Here is a 19,394-nt window from a genome sequence, read left to right as displayed (position 1 = left end):
TTAATTGACAACAGCTCAACACCATAGTGCCCTCAAAGCTCATCACTAAGCTAAGGACCCTGGGACTAAACACCTCCCTCTGCAACTGGATCCTGGACTTCCTAACGGGCCGCCCCCAGGTGGTAAGGGTAGGTAACAACACATCAGCCATACCGATCCTCAACACGGGGGCCCCTCAGGGGTGCGTGCTCAGTCCCCTCCTGTACTCCCTGTTCACTCATGACTGCATGGCCAGGCACGACTCCAACACCATCATTAAGTTTGCCGATGACACAACAGTGGTAGGCCTGATCACCGACAACGACGAGACAGCCTATAGGGAAGGGTTCAGAGATCTGGCCGTGTGGTGCCAGGACTACAACATCTCCCTTAACGTGATCAAGACAAAGGAGATGATTGTGGACTGCAGGAAAAGGAGGACCGAGCACACCCCCATTCTCATCGATGGGGCTGTAATGGAGCAGGTTGAGAGTTTCAAGTTCCTTGGTGTCCACATCACCAACAAACTAACATGGTCCAAGCACACCAAGACAGTCGTGAAGAGGGCATGACAAAACCTATTCCCCCTCATGAGACTGAAAAGATTTGGCATGGGTCCTCAGATCCTCAAAAGGTTCTACAGCTGCACCATCGAGAGCATCCTGACTGGTTGCATCATTGCCTGGTATGGCAACTTCCCGGCCTCAAACCCCAAGGCACGACAAAGGGTAGTGCGTACGGCCCAGTACATCACTGGGGCCAAGCTTCCTGCCATCCAGGACCTCTTTACCAGGCAGTGTCAGAGGAAGGCCCGGAAAATTGTCAAAGACTCCAGCCACCCCTGTCATAGACTGTTCTCTCTGCTACCGCAAGGCAAGCAGTACTGGAGCGCCAAGTCTAGGTCCAAGAGGCTTCTAAACAGCTTCTATCCCGGAGCCATAAGACTCCTGAACATCTAATCAAATGGCTACCCAGACTATTTGCATTGCCCCCCCCCCCCCCCCCCCCCCTATTTTACGGTGCTGCTACTCTCTGTTTATTATCTATGCATAGTCACTTTAATAACTCTACCTACAGTACATGTATATATTACCCCAATTACCTCGACTAACTGATGCCCCCGCACATTGACTCTGTCCCGGTACCCCCTGTATATAGCCTCGCTATTATTATTTTACTGCTGCTCTTTAATTATTTGTTACTTTTATTTCTTACTTTTTAGGTGTTTTCTTAAAACTGAATTGTTGCTTAAGGGCTTGTAAGTAAGCATTTCACTGTTGTATTCGGCGCATATGACATAACATTTGCTTTGATTTGATTTGATAATTTAGTCTGAGGAAAGAGTCAGATGTGGGAGGGTTTCTAATGCAACAGACTCTTTAAGTATCAGTAGTCATCAGGCTGAGTGCTGAAATGTTGAACGATGCAGAATCATTTGGGCACTATGTGCTAATCTTATCTCCTGTCATACAGTCAGCCCCTATAAAAGGCAAGTTAATGGACTTCTATAATTGTTTCTATCTTGACTCTCTGACACCGCAGCACTTACTTCTCACAATTAAAATATATCAATGTTCTCCACACATATGCAGAGACAAGTACAGATGGTCCCAGTCAAAAGTGTATGTTTTTTCCTGCTCCTTTTAAAATGCGTAGTGTAGCTCCTAGAGTCTAGAACTAGCTATAATGAAAACATGGTTTTCTTTCTTTACTGATATACTGAACAAAAATATTAACGCAACATGTAAAGGGTTGGTCCAATGTTTCATGAGTTGAAATCAGAGATCCCAGAAATGTCCCATACTCACAAAAAGATTATTTCTCTCAAATGTTGTGCACAAATTTGTTTACATTCCTGTTAGTGAGCATTTCTCCTTTGCCAAGATAATCCATCCACCTGACAGGTGTGGCATATTAAAAAGCTGATTAAACAGCATGATTATTACACAGGTACACCTTGTGCTGGGGACAATAAAAGCCACTCTAAAATGTTTTAAGGGAGCGGGCAATTGGCATGCTGACTACAGGAATGTCCACCAGAGCTGTTGCCAGATAATTGAATGTTAATTTCTCTACCATAAGCCGCCTCCAACTTCATTTTAGAGAATTTTGCAACTGGCCTCACAACCGCAGACCACCACATCTGGCTTCTTAACCCGCGGAATCGTCTGAGACCAGCCACCCGGACAGGTGAAGAAACTGTGGGTTTGCACAACCAAAGAATTTCTGTACAGCCTGTCAGAAGCTCATTGTCCTCACTAGGGTCTTGACCTGACTGCAGAGTGGCGTCGTAACTGACTTCAGTGGGAAAATTCTCACCTTTGATAGCAACTGGCACACTGGAGAAGTGTGCTCTTCACGGATGAATCCCGGTTTCAACTGTACCGGGCAGCGGTTTGCTGATGTCAATGTTGTGAAGAGAGTGCCCCATGCAGGCATAAGCTACGGACAACGAACACAATTTAATTTTACCGATGGCCATAACCTCATGTTTCAGTAAAATCTTTGAAATTGTTGCATGTTTTTATATTTTTGTTCAGTATACTTAAGCTCTCAAGAAGAGTGACATAGGGGTTAGGAGAAACACTTTTAAAAGTGACACCATCTCTACCATGCTGAATAGGTGGATAGAACCATATAATTAGAATGAATAGAACTTAGAAGTGAATCAGACAGGGGATATGGAACTCCCAAGCCTGATAATGAGATGCATAGAGTGAGAGAGAAATTCCATTTCTCTTCTCTTTCAGGAAATGAGGTAAGGCTATATCTGATAACATTTCATTCAACATGAAATGAAATGATCCCCGCCGACTTCATATGAACTTTTGTGATTTGGTTCTGGGGGGTTCGGTTTTATGCTCGCATAGAAATGAATATGAATCAACATTGTAATAGGACTTTGTATCAATCCTCATGTGTACTGCTTTCTGCTTAGAATTGTTTTAAATTTTGATGACATTGTCTCACATTTAATTCAGATAATGATATGTAAATTGTGCCGGGCGGATAGGATAGTGCTGTTCCACTGGAGTTCGGAATCCTTTTCCATCACAGAACTCATGAGTCTCAGCTTTTATCTCCTATTCAACCATTAAATTAAAATGTAATTAAATAAAATCTCCATTGATTACAAAATACGCATATGAGATCTCAGTTAGTTTGCAGCCCACTGGGAACATTATTTTTCAGACCATTTTTGTTCTACTAATTAATTTCTGCTAATAACTTTTATATTTTTCAGAGTAGCATCTGTGTACCAGTCACTGATTCATGCTGCTACCCACAAGGGTGTTCGTGGCTTAATACTTGGCAAGAAGATCGGGCAAGGCAAGAGGGCTAGTTTCCCACACCACCACCCCCATGTTCTGTAGTTGTGATGATGCCAAAGTCACTGCTTACTTTCTCCCCTTTTTTGATGTATATAAAAAATATTAGTATCCCCATGGTGACAGTTAGTCTTACTGGGGCCCGACACATGATGAAAAAGACATTACAGACAAAATGTACATACATTTAAAACATTAGCATGTGGTGTGTGTGTGTGTGTGCATCTATCAATTACACATACATGTCAGTACATACACACAACAAGTAGGTCACATGGGAGAGAGGCATTGTACCGTGAGGTATTGGTTTAGTCAAACAGTAAAAGTCTCATGTCACGCCCTGACCGTAGAGTTCTTTTTATTCTCTATGTTTGGTTGGTCAGGGTGTGACTCGGGTGGGAAACTCTATGTTCTTTGTTTCTATGTTTTGGCCGGGTATGGTTCTCAATCAGGGACAGCTGTATATCGTTGTCTCTGATTGGGAATCATACTTAGGCAGCCTTTTTTTGTTTTGGATTTGTGGGTAGTTGTCTTTGTTAGTGGCATTATAGCCGAAGTAAGCTTCACGGTCGTTTCTTTGTTTTGTTGGCGACATTTATCGATAAAAGAAATGTACCATGCTGCACCTTGGTCCGGTCATTTCCACGACGACAGCGATCGTGACATCTCAATTCAGTAACTGATTTGAGAGGTCCAAAATCATAAAAAGCTTATAGATTTGCTAATACTGTATACAATTATATCATCCATAATTTTGTGACCATTTCAAATTAGGCTAGTAACTGATATCACTGAACTTCTCCACATGGCCAAAAGTTATTTATCACCAACATGTGTTCATCAAATCAAGGAATGATCACGGAATCAAACAAAACTCAAGTTCTTCAGCTGGAAAGCTGTGATGAGGTGTCGGGAAGTCACAGCTGGCAGGTTGAAAACATATTTTCAAATGCCTTTCATGAAGAATAGGCACTAAATTCACTCCATTTCAATTCACCTCGGAAATAAAATCACAGCAGGTCTTTAGAAAAGGACGCCATCTGGCATTTTAAGACTTCATTGAGAGGGAGCTATAGTCTTTTGAGAAAGCTATTGTGTCAAAACTGTGCATCAAAAATGTTCAAAGTCTTTATGGAGAAAATTACAGCAATGCAAAAAATGACTTCTCTCTTTGAATTTAGAGTGTCTTAGAACAAATTGTAAAATAACAGCTTTGGTTTCCCTTTGACGACATGTTCCTTTTCAACTCCTCCTGTCTCAATCTCACACCCTTAGCCCCTCCAGCTATCATTTCTGAAAGTCTCAGTACCTCATCACTCTATCATTCCTCCAACCCCTTTACTTTTTGGAGAGTTCTGTTTCATCCTCCCTTTCTGCCCACCCAAGTCTGGATGGGGGGCAAGAACAAGAACATGCAGTAATGCACAGCAGGTCATTTCATCACTCTATTTCAACCCATAGCTCCCTAGGAGCCCAGCAACAATTGAATTCCTCACCAAGTGCTCTTCGTCCTTTGGCCTCATCAATCATCATTCATATCGAGCGGGTCCTCTTCCTCACCTATTCAGAACAAGGCTTATGGGCCCTGGTCAAAAGTAGTGCACTAAAAAGGTATATGGTGCCATTTGGGATGCACACCATGTCAACAACATGGGGTTAATCTTCGACTGAGGACATGGACAGGTACGTGAGGATAACAGGCCTGCTCTTGACTGGTAAACCCATTCATGATTGGCTACAGGGCCTTGTATGAAATGCCATGGTCATTCATTCATTGTTTGTAAGATTGGACCACTGACCCTTATCACCAACACTATCATTATAGGTAGTCATATTAAGGCTGGTGTATGAGAGGGTTGGCCAATGGCCATCGGTACGAAATAGAGTTATTTCTAATGGAAGGACTCCCTCTCCACATGGTGCCTCCACTCTCTCTTTCTCTCTCAGTCTCAGCCTATAGTGAAACGTACTCGTGCAGGTCTTTGTGTTTTTCATTTGTCATTTGTGTTGAATGTGAAGTGGGAAGGTGAGAGAGACTGTCAGTGTGCAAGCTCACACACACAGATCATCATTCATTTGGTGAACAGCTGTTATAGAAAAACAGGGACTCTTGAGAAGCTGTCAAATGTTCTGTGAATTGTTTCAGCCATTACATTGTTCATCTAACATCAGGCTTGGCTTTCATTTCAAATATCCAGTGAAGTAGTAGTCTGTATTATTTGAACGGTCACCATATCTGTTTGTACCTGGTGGTGGTAGGTGCTGGTACGACACGGCTGTTAGCCCTGTAACACATCAAAACAGTCCCACATGCAGCGTACCTCATCTCTGGGTAAAGCTACATATCTCCATGAATTAATGTTTACTGCCACCTTGTGCGTCAAAGGTGCCCCTGCAGTATGTCTAACTAATAACACTATCATTTCTCTACGATTTTCAAAGTATTGGAACATACCAAATAAAGGTTTAGTAAATGTGTAATAAATAGCCACAGAAGAGGTAGTGGTGACGGATAATGGGACAAATTATCTTAAAAACACAGGATTATTATGGAAACAATTACCGGTATGTATTTCTGGTTTCCAAGACACAGATTAAGCCTAGTCCTGAACTAATAAGAATGTCCAATGGAGAATCTCTATTGAAAGTGTCAGGGTAATTGACCCTAAAGGTCTACAACATGAAAAAAGAGCCAGTACACTGGAACCACTAACAGCAGAGATCCATATAGCACATTGGGGGCGATGAAACAACAGAAGCCCATTCATTTTAAATGAAGGAAGCCAAGTGGGTGGGGGGATCGTTGGGCCATGCGAGCATGGGCGTAGGACTAAAGTTGGAGAAAGTTTAACTTTATTCAAATATTCTGCAACATCGTGTATGGTTGACCAATCGAAGGTCACTATAGCTTCCAGCCCCTACTGGGTTGGCTGTTTCCACTGGGCACAGACGTCAGTTCTATCATTCAGCCTACAGTAGCAGCCAATGTGTGGTGTTCAATGTATGTCTACATTCCATGAGACTGTTAAAAAAAAATATGCAGGGCTTGACATGAACCTGTTTATCCACTTGTTCTTCAGACAAGGTGACTGAAAATGTTGCTGTGTTTGATGCAAGAAACCACTTTACAAAATAAAATTCATTATTATTACTATACCATAAATTACAGAGAATCCGACAAGTTATGTTACCCTCTGCCTATTGGCTACTTAGCTTATTCAAGCCTGTCTCAAAATACAACAGTGCCCCTTTAGACAAAAAAAACTCTACCCAACTCGCTTTTCAAAGATGTCTAGAAATGTACACATTTTGTGCTCTTGTAGGAAGCAATTACTCCCCTATTGCTGACTACAAATGATCTATAACTGGGCTAATAACTCACTAACTAGCGAAGGATATGAACAAATATGCACAGGCGCATCTACTCACGACCGCTCATTCTGTAAACAGTCCAGTTCAAAGTGAATGGCACAGACCCATATATGGCAATCTACTTGCATATAGGTCTACTGCAGGTCTGATTGGTTATGCCGCACCGGTCTGTGTATGTGTGTCAATGCAATAGAATTCTACTTCGATGTGTTCTGCCAACAACAAAATATCTTGCATAGTTATTCGTTTTGCAAACTAATTCTTGCATAATTCATTTTGTTTTTGGTATGTTCATTGAAAGTGGCTAATACTGCGTTGATTCAATCATAATTCCCACCTTAAAGGGAAACGTTCATAGTGTTAACTAAGGCGGAAAACTCTAGCATAGCTTAGAGAGAATATTGGTCCCAAATGGGCCCTGGTCAAATGTAGTGTGCTACATAGGGAATAGAGTGCCATTTGGGACGCATCCACACTGCTACTTATTTACTGATAGAAAAAAACTTTTGTGTTACCCTACTCATCAGCACATACTGTACCAGCATACTGTAGCCAACTCTCCTGTTATGATATCACCTCAAGCCCAAGACAAACTATTACTGGTAGTTCTGGTCCATGTACATTATATGCCTCTGTCAGCAGACATAAGAGAAAATGTGTTTGTGCGCAATAATTGTAGCAATACAGCAGTATGCAAGGAGTATGATTATAGCCTCCACCGTTTGTGGTGATGAGTCTGCAGACTTTGTCATTTTTACAGACGTGGCACAGAGTATCTGGTATTTAAACATAAATATTTATTGGGAGTTGTACATTTTAAAAAAGTGACTCTCCCTGTACAGCAGTGGTATTCAAACTTTTTCAGTGGGGACCACATTTTTTCCACCAGAATATATATTTTTATATCAATAAATAACCTTCAATTCATCAAATGTTAATCTCTTATCAAAATTAAATAAAACCATAAAACAATGTTACTCAATAACCCCACTGCAGTTCCTCTAGGGGGTTACGACCCCGACTTTCAAATACCACTGCTGTATTTAAGAAATTAAGCAATAAGGCCTGAGGGGGTGTGGTATATGAACAATATACCACCGCTAAGGGCTGTTCTTATGCACGACGCAACGCGAAGTTGTTAAATGCGGAAGACACATTTCAGTTGAATACATTCAGTTGGACCATTTACCACAAACCCCCAAAGCGCCTTATTGCTATTATAAACTGGTTACCAACATGAGAACAGTAAAGAAATATGTTTTGTAATACACGTGGTATTTGGTCTGATATACCACGTCTTTCAGCCAATCAACATTCAGAGCTCGACCACCCAGTATATAATGTGTAATCTATTATTCTACATGAGTATACCAGTAGCAGCCCACACATACAGTTGAAGTCGAAAGTTTACATACACCTTAGCCAAATACCTTTAAACTCAGTTTTCACAATTCCTGACATTTAATCCTGGTAAAAAATCCCTGTCTTAGGTCAGTTAGGATCACCACTTTATTTTAAGAATGTGAAATGTCAGAATAATAGTAGAGAGATTGCTTTTATTTCTTTAATCACATTCTCAGTGGGTCAGAAGTTTACATGCACTCAATTAGTATTTGGTAGCATTGCCTTTAAATTGTTTAACTTGGGTCAAACATTTCAGGTAGACTTCCACAAGCTTCCCACAATAAGTTGGGTGAATTTTGGCCCATTCCTCCTGACAGAGGCGGTGTAACTGAATCAGGTTTGTAGGCCTCCTTGCTCGCACACGCTTTTTCAGTTCTGCCCACATATTTTCTATAGGATTGAGGTCAGGGCTTTGTGATGGCCACTCCGAAACCTTGACTTTGTTGTCCTTAAGCCATTTTGCCACAACTTTGGAAGTATGCTTGGGGTCATTGGCTATTTGGAAGACCTATTTGCGACCAAGCTTTAACTTCCTGACTGATGTCTTGAGATGTTGCTTCAATATATCCACATAATTTTCCTTCCTCATGATGCCATCTATTTTGTGAAGTGCACCAGTCCTTCCTGTAGTAAAGCACCGGCACAACATGATGCTGCCATCCCCGTGCTTCACGGCTGGGATGGTGTTCTTCGGCTTGCAAGCCTCCCCCTTTTCCTCCAAACATATCGATGGTCATTATGGCCAAACAGTTCTATTTTTGTTTCATCAGACCAGAGGACATTTCTCCAAAAGGTACGATCTTTGTCCCCATGTGCAGTTGCAAACCGTAGTCTGGCTTTTTTATGGCGGTTTTGAAGCAGTGGCTTCTTCCTTGCTGAGCGGCCTTTCAGGTTATGTCGATATAGGACTCTTTTTACTGTGGATATAGATACTTTTGTACTTGTTTTCTCCAGCATCTTCACATCATCCTTTGCTGTTGTTCTGGGATTGATTTGCACTTTTCGCACCAAAGTATTTTCATCTCTAGGAGACAGAACGCGTCTCCTTCCTGAGCGGTATGACGGCTGCGTGGTCCCATGGTGTTTATACTTGCATACTATTGTTTGTACAGATGAACGTGGAACCTTCCGGCGTTTGGAAATTGCTCCCAAGGATGAATCAGACTTGTGGAGGTCTACAATTATTTTTACTGAGGTTTTGGCTGGTTTCTTTTGATTTTCCCATGATGTCAAGCAAAGAGGCACTGAGTTTGAAGGTAAGCCCACAGGTACACCTCCAATTGACTCAAATGATGTCAATTAGCCTATCAGAAGCTTCTAAAGCCATGATATCATTTTCTGGAATTTTCCAAGCTGTTTAAAGGCACAGTCAACTTAGTGTATGTAAACTTCTGACCCACAGGAATTGTGATACAGTGAATCATAAGTGAAATAATCTGTCTGTAAACAATTGTTGGAAAAATTACTTGTATCATGCACAAAGTAGATGTCCTAACCGACTTGCCAAAACTATAGTTTGTTAACAAGAAATTTGCGGAGTGGTTGAAAAACGAGCTTTAATGACTCCAACCTAAGTGTGTGTAAACTTCTGACTTCAACTGTAAACAGATACTGGTTAGAGGAGGGAGAGAGTGGAGTGACTGCAAAGAGGAGTGGTGCATGTCTAAATGTCTGCTTAGTGTGCTTAATCTTTATGCTGTAATGCATGGCAGCGGGAAGATGCTTTGGGGTGGGGTGCTGTCGATTGGTTGGGGTGGGGGGAATTTTTGTCAATTAATATTTTTCTCTGCTCATACAGGCGTAATAAAGGCCGAGTGCAGTAATTTGGTGAGAACATTTTTTTATTTTAAATTGTGAAGCACCCCTACATCCTGTGGCTGCCATAATTCAGTGTGTGGGTGGTGATTGAATTGAACAATTCAGATAGCAGGAAATGTTCTTCATATGCTGTATACACCTCTGTGGTAAAAGCTAAGAAGACACTACAATATTATAACTATAGAATGTGTACATGGGAAGGCACAATCTTTTGCCCAGATTACTCTCTCTCTCTTAAATGCTACGATCGGAGAAGAACAGTGTCCACGCCTTCTGGTGTAGTCACTGAAAGTAGGGGGGATAATTTCAGTGTCCTAATACACTGCGCTGGCAACGAGCAGATAAAATGGGAGTGCGTGAGCCGGTGAAGAGCATTTTATTCTACCTTTGCATCTGTAGTCATGTTTGTACTGAAGAGTGGGAACTCACGCTGCTTCATACCAACGATGTCCACGCACGGGTTGAGGAGACAAGCAAGGACTCCGGCAAATGCACCAAGCCTCCGTGTTTTGCCGGGGTGGCACGGAGATTTACGAAAATAAAGGAGATCCGGAACCGAGAGAGAAATGTGATGCTGCTGGATGCAGGCGATCAATTTCAAGGAACCGTTTGGTTTAATGTCTATAAGGGAGCAGAGGCTGCACATTTTATGAACAAACTTGGCTACGATGCAATGGTAAGCCGTTTAGTCTTAGTTAGGTAAGAATTAATATTAATATGGGCTAGTGTTGGGGTACTCAACTACTATTTGAGAAGGTCCGGTCACACACATTTCCTAGGTGGCAAAGGTCCTGATAGATATTGTAATTTATCGGTGTAGTAACATATGATACCCCAGTGACAGAATCAATGGGGGCCCCCTGGCAGTCGAGGCCTCTGGACACATAATCTGGCAATGATAACTACAAGATTTAGATAGCTGGTTAGCCTAACTAGTTAACATGGGCTGGTAGTTGATCCACTGAACATTTCTGACAGTTTATGAAAAGCTCTCTAAGGTCTGTCAGTGAATGAGATAGCAAAACATTTTGTCATTGTACCTTTTGCATTCTACGATACAACTCTCAACAGCAGTAGCCTAAATTGAAAGCCCCCCCAACAAAAAGATACAGGTACAATGGGGACATCTGTGATGTACAAGGGACAGGTAACCTGGAGTAAGGTGTCAATGAGGTAGTGGGTAAAACTAGTCCTGACAAAGGACTACAATTCCCAGTGTGACACTGGCCCGGGAATAATTCCAGGCATCTTCATATTATGTTTAGGAAGCCAACCCCAGGATATGTCCAATCACAAATGTTTTTAATTCCATCACTTGTTAGTAGACATGTAGCCTCTACTCCTATGCTCCGCTAACCAGGGGAGGTGGAAGCCTGTGGCAGAGGCTAGTAGACATTAGATGAGGACAAATATTACTTTTGATTCGATTAGATATGATCTAAAAATATGTTTGTTTGTTTTCTAAGATGAACTTGGCAGCACAATAACTACTGAACATTATGGCTGATTTGTTGCACACTTTGTTAACAGGTGAAATATTGGGGATGACGTTTACCTTTGTTTTGATTACACAGGAGGTTGGTGGCACCTTAATTGGGGTGGATGAGCTTGTGGTAATGACTGGAGCGGAATAGATGGAATGGTATCAAACACATGGTTTTCATGTGTTTGATGCCATTCCATTTACTCCGTTTCAGACAATATTATGAGCCTTCCTCCCCTAAGCAGCCTCCTGTGGTTTTGAACTGTCTTTATAGGCTCTGGGGAATCATGAGTTTGACAATAAAGTGGAGGGACTTATCAAGCCGTTTCTCCAGGAAGTGAAGTGCACAGTCCTCAGTGCTAACATCAAAGCAGACGACACACTAGCACCACGCATCAGTGGCCTTTATTTCCCTTATAAGGTATTTGATGTGGACTCTAAGAAAGTGGGCGTGGTGGGATACACATCAAAGGAGACGCCTGCTCTGTCACAAACAGGTATAATTGATTGAAGTTCTAGCTCCTCTTCATCCATCTTCCTCTCTTAAAATCTCTTTCTCTTTTCCTCAATCCCTCTGTCCTCTATTGAGCTTCACTTAATACATTGTTATTCATATTCAGGCATTCTCTCCTCACAATAATCCATATTGATCACTTTGTCCAGGTTGCTTCATATTTGCTTCCTATTTTTGTTTTGAAGCAAAACTGGTGTAAAACCATTTTTTGTTCCCCATTCTGTTGCAGGACCTAATTTAGTGTTTGAGGATGAGATTGATGCCCTCCAGCTCCAGGTTGACAAACTAATCACTTTGGGGGTAAACAAGATTATCGCCCTTGGTCACTCTGGCTTCGTTACAGACAAAGAAATAGCCAGAAGGGTAAAGGGTGTGGATGTGGTCATCGGAGGACATAGTAACACCTTTCTGTACACAGGTATGCATAATGTTTGCTATAGGCTACTTTTCTTATTTACAATCATAGTAGCTAGCCGCTGTAATTCTTCAGAACACCATCTGGTAAACTGTCATCGTTTTTGTAAGGAGCCTACAGTTGATTTATTCCAGAACTGAACATGTGTCCCTGGCTGTCTTCAGTTTTCAAATCAAATCCAACTTTACTTGTCACATGCGCCGAATACAACAAGTGTAGACTTTAACATGAAATGCTTACTTACAAGCCCTTAAACAACAGTGCAGTTCAAGAAGAGAAGTGATCCAAGTGATCCAACAGTGAAATCAAATAACAACAACAGATTGGAAATGTAAATGAACGCACCAGAGTTTTCCTTCTAACCTCAGCACCATAGAAAGTCCAAAACAACGTAGCATGTTTTATGTCCAATCAAAAGGAAATAAATTCTGCTTCCAGTCCTGTCAAGGAAGTAGGTCTACTAATAGCTCAGCCAACACACTAACCATGCTGTTTCTGCTACACATGCAGTAGATGTATGTACATTATGCCTCAGCAGCTCTTGGCCCATGATTGTGACCATCTCATCCTAAGTGCAATTTCAAAAAGCTGAAATGATGAGTATCTGCCACCTGCCTTACCTGCTCTCCGGTGATGCCAATCATAGCCTTACTCTTTGTTAACTTGAGCTGTGCTGCTAACCGCTTTTTCCACAGCAGCAGCCATAATTAATGTTGGAATGTTTTGTTAGGGCCATTAAACTGTCTGGTTCCCACACCTGCACATTCAATAAACTGTAGGGGAGAGTGGGTTAAGTTGAGCCAGAGAGGACTAAGGGAGGGACTAAGAGAGTGATTCAATGATTGCTATAAGGTTTCCCTTTGAACGGAGGCCTATACAGTTCACTTATGTGGTGGGAAAGCACAGAAATTAGCAATGCAAGAAGGCTGCATTGAATCTTTATTCACCCCACAGTCATTTAGGCGTTGTATAAATTGCAACGCTGTTTTCTTACGCATGAGTACAATGCAACTGATGACTGATATTAACAATGTTAATCAATTCAATGGTTTACATTCACCGTTTCTAGGAAAACAGCCTTCCTCTGAGGTCCCGGCAGGTCCCTACCCGGTCATAGTAAGGTCAGAGGGTGGGCGTGACGTCCCTGTGGTGCAGGCCTTTGCCTTTGGGAAATATCTGGGTTACCTCAAGGTTACGTTTGACGAAGCTGGCAACGTGCTCCAGTCCACAGGCAACCCCATTCTTCTGGACAGCTCTGTACCAGAGGGTGAGTACAGTACTGCTGAGTAAAATGAGGGGAAGTTGACAGTAAGTGCATCCCAAATGGCACCATATTCCCTATATAGTGCACTACTTTTGACCAGGACCCATAGGCACCCTTTCTTCAGAACACCTGCATCTGGTAAAATTGTCTGTCAGAACTGAACATGAAAGCAACAACAACAGACTGGAAATGTAATTGAAAGCACCAGATGTTTCCCTCTAACCTCAGCACCATAGACACTCCATAACAACATAGCCTGTTTGATGTCCAATCAAAGCACATAAATTCTACCTCTACTCCTGTCAAGGAAGTAGTTCTGGTCAAAGTAGTGCACTATATAGGGAATAGGATGCCATTTGGGACGTACACAGTGAAATGGACTTCGATTGCATCAGCAGTGAGTGAGTGCATGGTGATATACAGTAGTTGTATACTTGTAGTGCATGGGGATATACAGTAGTTGTATACTTGTAGTGCATGGGGATATACAGTAGTTGTATACTGGTAGTGCATGGTGATATTTTATTTATACTGTAATATATCAGTAGTATGTCTCTGTCCACTGTCACTATCTTAATACAATGATAAGCATGAGTTCACCATGAAAACGTCAACACTGTTATTATCACTATCAGGATCATTATAATGTACACACGCATTAGAATTATTATATTGTATGGAGTATATAGTAAGTGTATATGATTCCGTTTTGTCAGACCCCAGTATTCTGGCTGAAGTCAACGAGTGGAAAAAGGCCCTGGCCAATTACTCCTCCCAGTATGTGGGGGAGACCTTGGTGTATCTCAATGGAACGTTTGAAGAGTGCAGGTTCCGAGAATGCAACCTGGGAAACCTAATCTGTGACGCTATGGTGCGGTAGTAGTATTCAGAAAAGCTAACCAAAGCAGGTACCTTTGGGCCTGTCTGTAACCTACTGAAATCCTCTCTGTTTTTTCGCTGTAGGTACACCACAACATTAAATATGCAGATGAGCTTCAATGGAACCATGTTAGCTCCTGCATCCTCCAAGGGGGATCGATACGGTCATCCATAGATGAGCGGAGTCGAAACGGTGTGTGTGCCTTTATGGGTCCGTTTCCTGGACACAGATTAAGCATAATCTTGGACAAAAAAAATATTTTCAATTTCTCCAGGACTAGTCTTAATGTGTTCAGGAAACTGGCCCTGTGTGTTTAAGAGAGAATAAACTCCAGCAATGGCTGAGGAAACTGAGTGAAATGTCTTTTATTAGGTTCCATTACGATGGAGGACCTCATTGCTGTGTTGCCGTTTGGAGGCACCTATGATCTGGTTCAGCTGAAGGGATCTACTCTGAGGAAGGCTTTTGAGCACTCCGTCAGGAGATATGGAGGGAACACAGGGGAATTCCTTCAAGTATCAGGTATCAGACACTGTTTTATTTTAATTGGTACAGAGGGTCACAATATGACATCATCCAGGGGCAGTTACGCTGAGTGTACAAAACATTAGGAGAATCTTCCTAATATTGAGTTGCACCACCCTTTGCCCTCAGAACAGCCTCATTCGTCTGGGAATAGACTACAAAGGGTCGAAAGCATTCCACAGGGATGCTGGCCAATGTTGACTCCAACAACTAATGCTACTGAGCCAGATGTCTGTGTCAGGGCAGAAGCTCCAGGTGGTATCTGATTTTAAGTACCTTGGCATCATACTTGATTCCGACCTCTCTTTTATAAAGCAGGTGAAAAAGGTAATTCAAATAACCAAATTCAACCGAGCTAATTTATGATTTATACAAAATTTTACAGAGGTAGCAAAACTGTACTTCAAATCTATGATACTCCCCCACTTAACATACTGCTTGACTAGTTGGGCCCAAGCTTGCTGTACAACATTAAAACCCATTCAGTCTGTCTACAAACAGGCTCTCAAAGTGCTTGATAGGAAGCCCAATAGCCATCATCACTGTTACATCCTCAGAAATCATGAGGTCCTGAGTTGGAAAAATATTGTGCAATACACCGATGCATGTCTTGTATTCAAGATCGGAAATGGCCTGACTCCCCCTCCACTCAGTACTTTTGTTAAACAGAAAACCCAAACATATGGCAGCAGATCCACAAGGTCTGCCATGAGATGTGACTGTGTAGTTCCCTTAAGGAAAAGCACCTTTAGTCAATCTGCTTTCTGTGAGAGCTTCCCATGTCTGGAATACACTGCCACATAACTGCTACCCATCACACTTTCACAAAAAACATGGCTAAAGGTCAATCAGATTTGTGAACATAATCCCTAGTTGTGTATTGCCGCTTTCCATGTTGTCTGTAGCTTATGAGGTGTGGAAACACTTTGTTGCTTTTATGGATTTTGTCTTGTTGCTTTTTGTGCTATTTTGCGCTGTCTACATCTTATTTGTTCTATGTTGCTCTGCGTGTGCTCAATGATTGTCTGTATTGTTATTGTAATTGTTTTTAATAACCTGCCCATGGACTGTGGTTGAAAATTAGCCGTCTGGCTAAAACCGGCACTTTTACTGAAACGTTGATTAATGTATACTGTCCCTGTAAAAAATAAACTCAACTCAATGCTTCCCACATTTGTGTCAAGCTGGCTGGATGTCCTTTGAGTGCTGGACCAATCTTTTTTTATTTTTTATCTTAATGATTTTTTAAAACATACAATCTACCGTACCCGCAGTGAAGCCGCTCAACATTTCAGTCATCTAGCAGACGCTCCAGAGCAATCCACAGGAGCAACCAGGGTCAAGTGCCCCGCTCAAAGGCAAATCGACAGATCCCCCACTTTGTCGAATCGGAGACCTCAACCATCCAAGACTCCCCCACAGATCATTCTTTATACACACAGGAAACTGTTGAGCATGAAAACCCAGCAGTGTTGCAGTTCTTGACACAAACTGGTGCGCCTGGAACTTACTACCATACCCCATTCAAAGGCACTTAAGTCTGTCTTGATCATTCACCCTCTGAATGGCACATATACACAATCCATGTCTCAAGGCCTAAAAATCCTTCTTTAACTTGTCTCCTCCCCTTCATCTACACTGATTGAAGTGGAACACTCAGTGTGTCTCTAGTAGCTGTCTATCCCCAAGAGCCTGTGCACCTTTATTGAATTTAGTTTTTGTTACATATTGGTTACATAAGTAGGTCCAGCAACAGATTGAGGAACCTACATGAGGGAGAGGAATGAGGACAGGTGTTTGGTCTCCAGCTGTGTTTTGGACTAATTTTATTTCCCTCTTGTACAATTTCAATAGGATTTCATGTAGAGTATGATATGTCGAGGCCCCCTGGGGAGCGCGCTAGGAGTATTAGTGCGCTCTGTACGGACTGCCGAGTGCCTGTCTATGAGCCTCTGGATGACAGAAGGCTATACAAGGTGGTCCTGCCCTCATACATGGTGGAAGGAGGAGACGGATTCTCCATGATTAAAGAGGAGAACCTGAAACATGACAGCGGTGAGCTCACAGAACTGAACAGATTAAAACACTATGGTTATGTCCTAAATGGTACCCTATTCCCTGTATAGTGCACTACTTTTGACCAGGGTCCCGGTCAAAGGTGGTGCACTACATAGGGCACAGGAAGGAAAGAGTGCCATTTGCGACGTAGACAATCTATCTCTATGGGTGAGCTCCTCTCTGCAGACTCAACTTCCTTATGAACAGGAACCCTTTGGTCATTTTCTGTTGTACAACCATCACAGACCAAGCAATGTTTGTGAACTGTTGCACGAGGGTTGAAAATTAAAATGTTCTTGACGTCACAAACTGTGTCTGTTTCTCTTTCAGGTGACATGGACATATCGGTGGTGGCCAGCTACATTGCTGAGAGGAAGAAGGTGCATCCGGCTATAGAGGGACGTATCAAGATTTCCAACTCAGCTTCAGGAGGGCCTGGTCACATGGCTCTGTTAATCATGCCGGGGCTAGTGATGGCTCTGTTTGGGAGACTATGAGAGATCCCTGGCTGCAATCATGATGCAAAGCTCACCATTGGATATATTCCTCTCACCAACAGCATTCAAGGGAAGAGCTCAACTCTAGTTAGTCTATTGAGTACAAATTGAACAGGGATATGGTGAATGGATATTTCACCAATGCTCTCAGATATTTCTTTATAAATACTGCAGTTTGATATGAAATTCGCTATTGAAACTTCAGGGAAAATACTGTAAATGTATTATCCTATGGCTAAAACTAGAAATTATGCACTGGTAAGTCTCGTGTACAGTAGCTGCTGTCAAGCTCTTGGTCTGCAATCCAGTTAGAGTACATAAGCAAATGTATTTTTATGCTCAAACAGATGACCGGTGCTTGTTTAAGTGTGTGCCCTTGGCAGAGCCTGCTTAACCAGCATTAGGACTAAAGCGTTACAGATTTTGGGATAGAAATGTAAAGGTAATTTCTGATTGAGCCGACATATGCCGTCTCCGCTAACGGAGGACATTACCTTTAAATGTCAATCACGCTGTAACAATGAATGTCCATGATACGGATAGAATAGACTTTGTTTATGGGATAGGGTGTCCAAACACAGAGCTCCAGAATAGTTTTGTCAATCTTTTGAAGCTCTTTTAGACATGAAATATAAATCTCTCAAGGTGGGATAAACAAGTTGGCGATCAACCTTTTGTAAACATTTAGAGAAACTCTATTTACAGGACATACCCACTCAAAGTAATGAGGTAGCAGGAAACTGATACACTTGGTATTCTTAATTCACACAGGAAACTGCTGAGCGTGAAAAACCCAGCAGCATTGCAGTTCTTGACACAAACCGGTGTGCCCAGCACCCTAATACCATACCCCGTTCAAAGGCACTGAAATATTTTGTCTTGATCATTCACTGATTCAAGTGGATTTAACAAGTGACATCAATAAGGGATCCTAGCTTTCACCTGGTCATGGAAAGAACAGGTGTTCTTCATGTTTTGTACACCAAAGAGGGAATGTTTTTCTGAGTTGTAATTTCTAAATAGCCTATGATAAATTTTGACCTCTAACATTTTATATTTGGTGTGATATTGCAACAAGGTTGGTAATAGTACAATATACTGATATGATGTACCTAAAGCCTGAAGGTTATACAGGTAAATGAACAAACTGTTCTCCTTACTGTTTTTTGAACGTCTAGCAGCTATTTCACCAACTGTAACAATTCAACAGTAACGCTGTTACTTAAAAATAGCAATAAATTGTCATGACCCCAAAAAAAAGAGCTCATCTTAAACTTCTTAAAAACAAAGAAAAACACATGAATTATGAAATGCCGCCCAGGCGTAATTCCATCGAATGTAGTATTTCTCAAAGGAAAGAATTACATAACACCCCTCACAATTAATCTTTAACTTGTGAGTGATGTAACCTTGAGCTTTGCTGCTCTCACTATTCATCAGAACTGTCAGGGCCACGGGGTAGAGTAGTATTCTGAGGACAAGTACCATTCTGTCTCTGGATTGCCCACAAACACAAGCTTCATTATTCACAGGGGCCAGCTATTAGTCTCCACTGATGGCTCCGACCCAGCTGGCTCTGACCAGTGGGAATGTACATGGTGTTGCCAATTACTACATCCATGGAACACTGCATGGAAAGTATCTCCTTTTCACAGTGGACTAAAACATTATCAGGGCAGAAATGAGACTCCAAGGAGGGAGAGGGAAGGGAGATGGAAATCACATTAGGTCATATGCAGGACACAACCTCATTTTAGAAAACAGAACCTGACAAACAAATTGAATGTGAAAAACAAAACAGGTCTTAGTGCTCAGCTTATTGCTCCAACCTGCTTCTCAGCTGTAAAATGACACAA

General features: G+C 41.9%; 1 protein-coding gene across 1 annotated transcript; it reads left to right on the top strand.

Moving 5' to 3' along the window:
• The first annotated feature begins 9,911 nt into the window (after nt 1-9,911).
• On the top strand, nt 9,912-18,690 carry LOC129817595 (snake venom 5'-nucleotidase-like). Its single transcript, XM_055873012.1, has 9 exons — nt 9,912-10,578; nt 11,660-11,882; nt 12,129-12,317; nt 13,384-13,581; nt 14,295-14,449; nt 14,542-14,650; nt 14,831-14,980; nt 16,838-17,038; nt 17,372-18,690. The coding sequence occupies exons 1-9, from the start codon at nt 10,249-10,251 to the stop codon at nt 17,536-17,538; spliced, it is 1,722 nt and encodes a 573-aa protein (XP_055728987.1). The 5' UTR covers nt 9,912-10,248; the 3' UTR covers nt 17,539-18,690.
• Nucleotides 18,691-19,394: the final 704 nt, after the last annotated feature.

The sequence above is a fragment of the Salvelinus fontinalis genome, chromosome 20, assembly GCF_029448725.1.
Source record: "Salvelinus fontinalis isolate EN_2023a chromosome 20, ASM2944872v1, whole genome shotgun sequence".
NCBI lineage: Eukaryota > Metazoa > Chordata > Actinopteri > Salmoniformes > Salmonidae > Salvelinus > Salvelinus fontinalis.
Note: the sequence above shows the minus strand (reverse complement) of the source record. Positions and strands in the feature narration are given on the sequence as shown.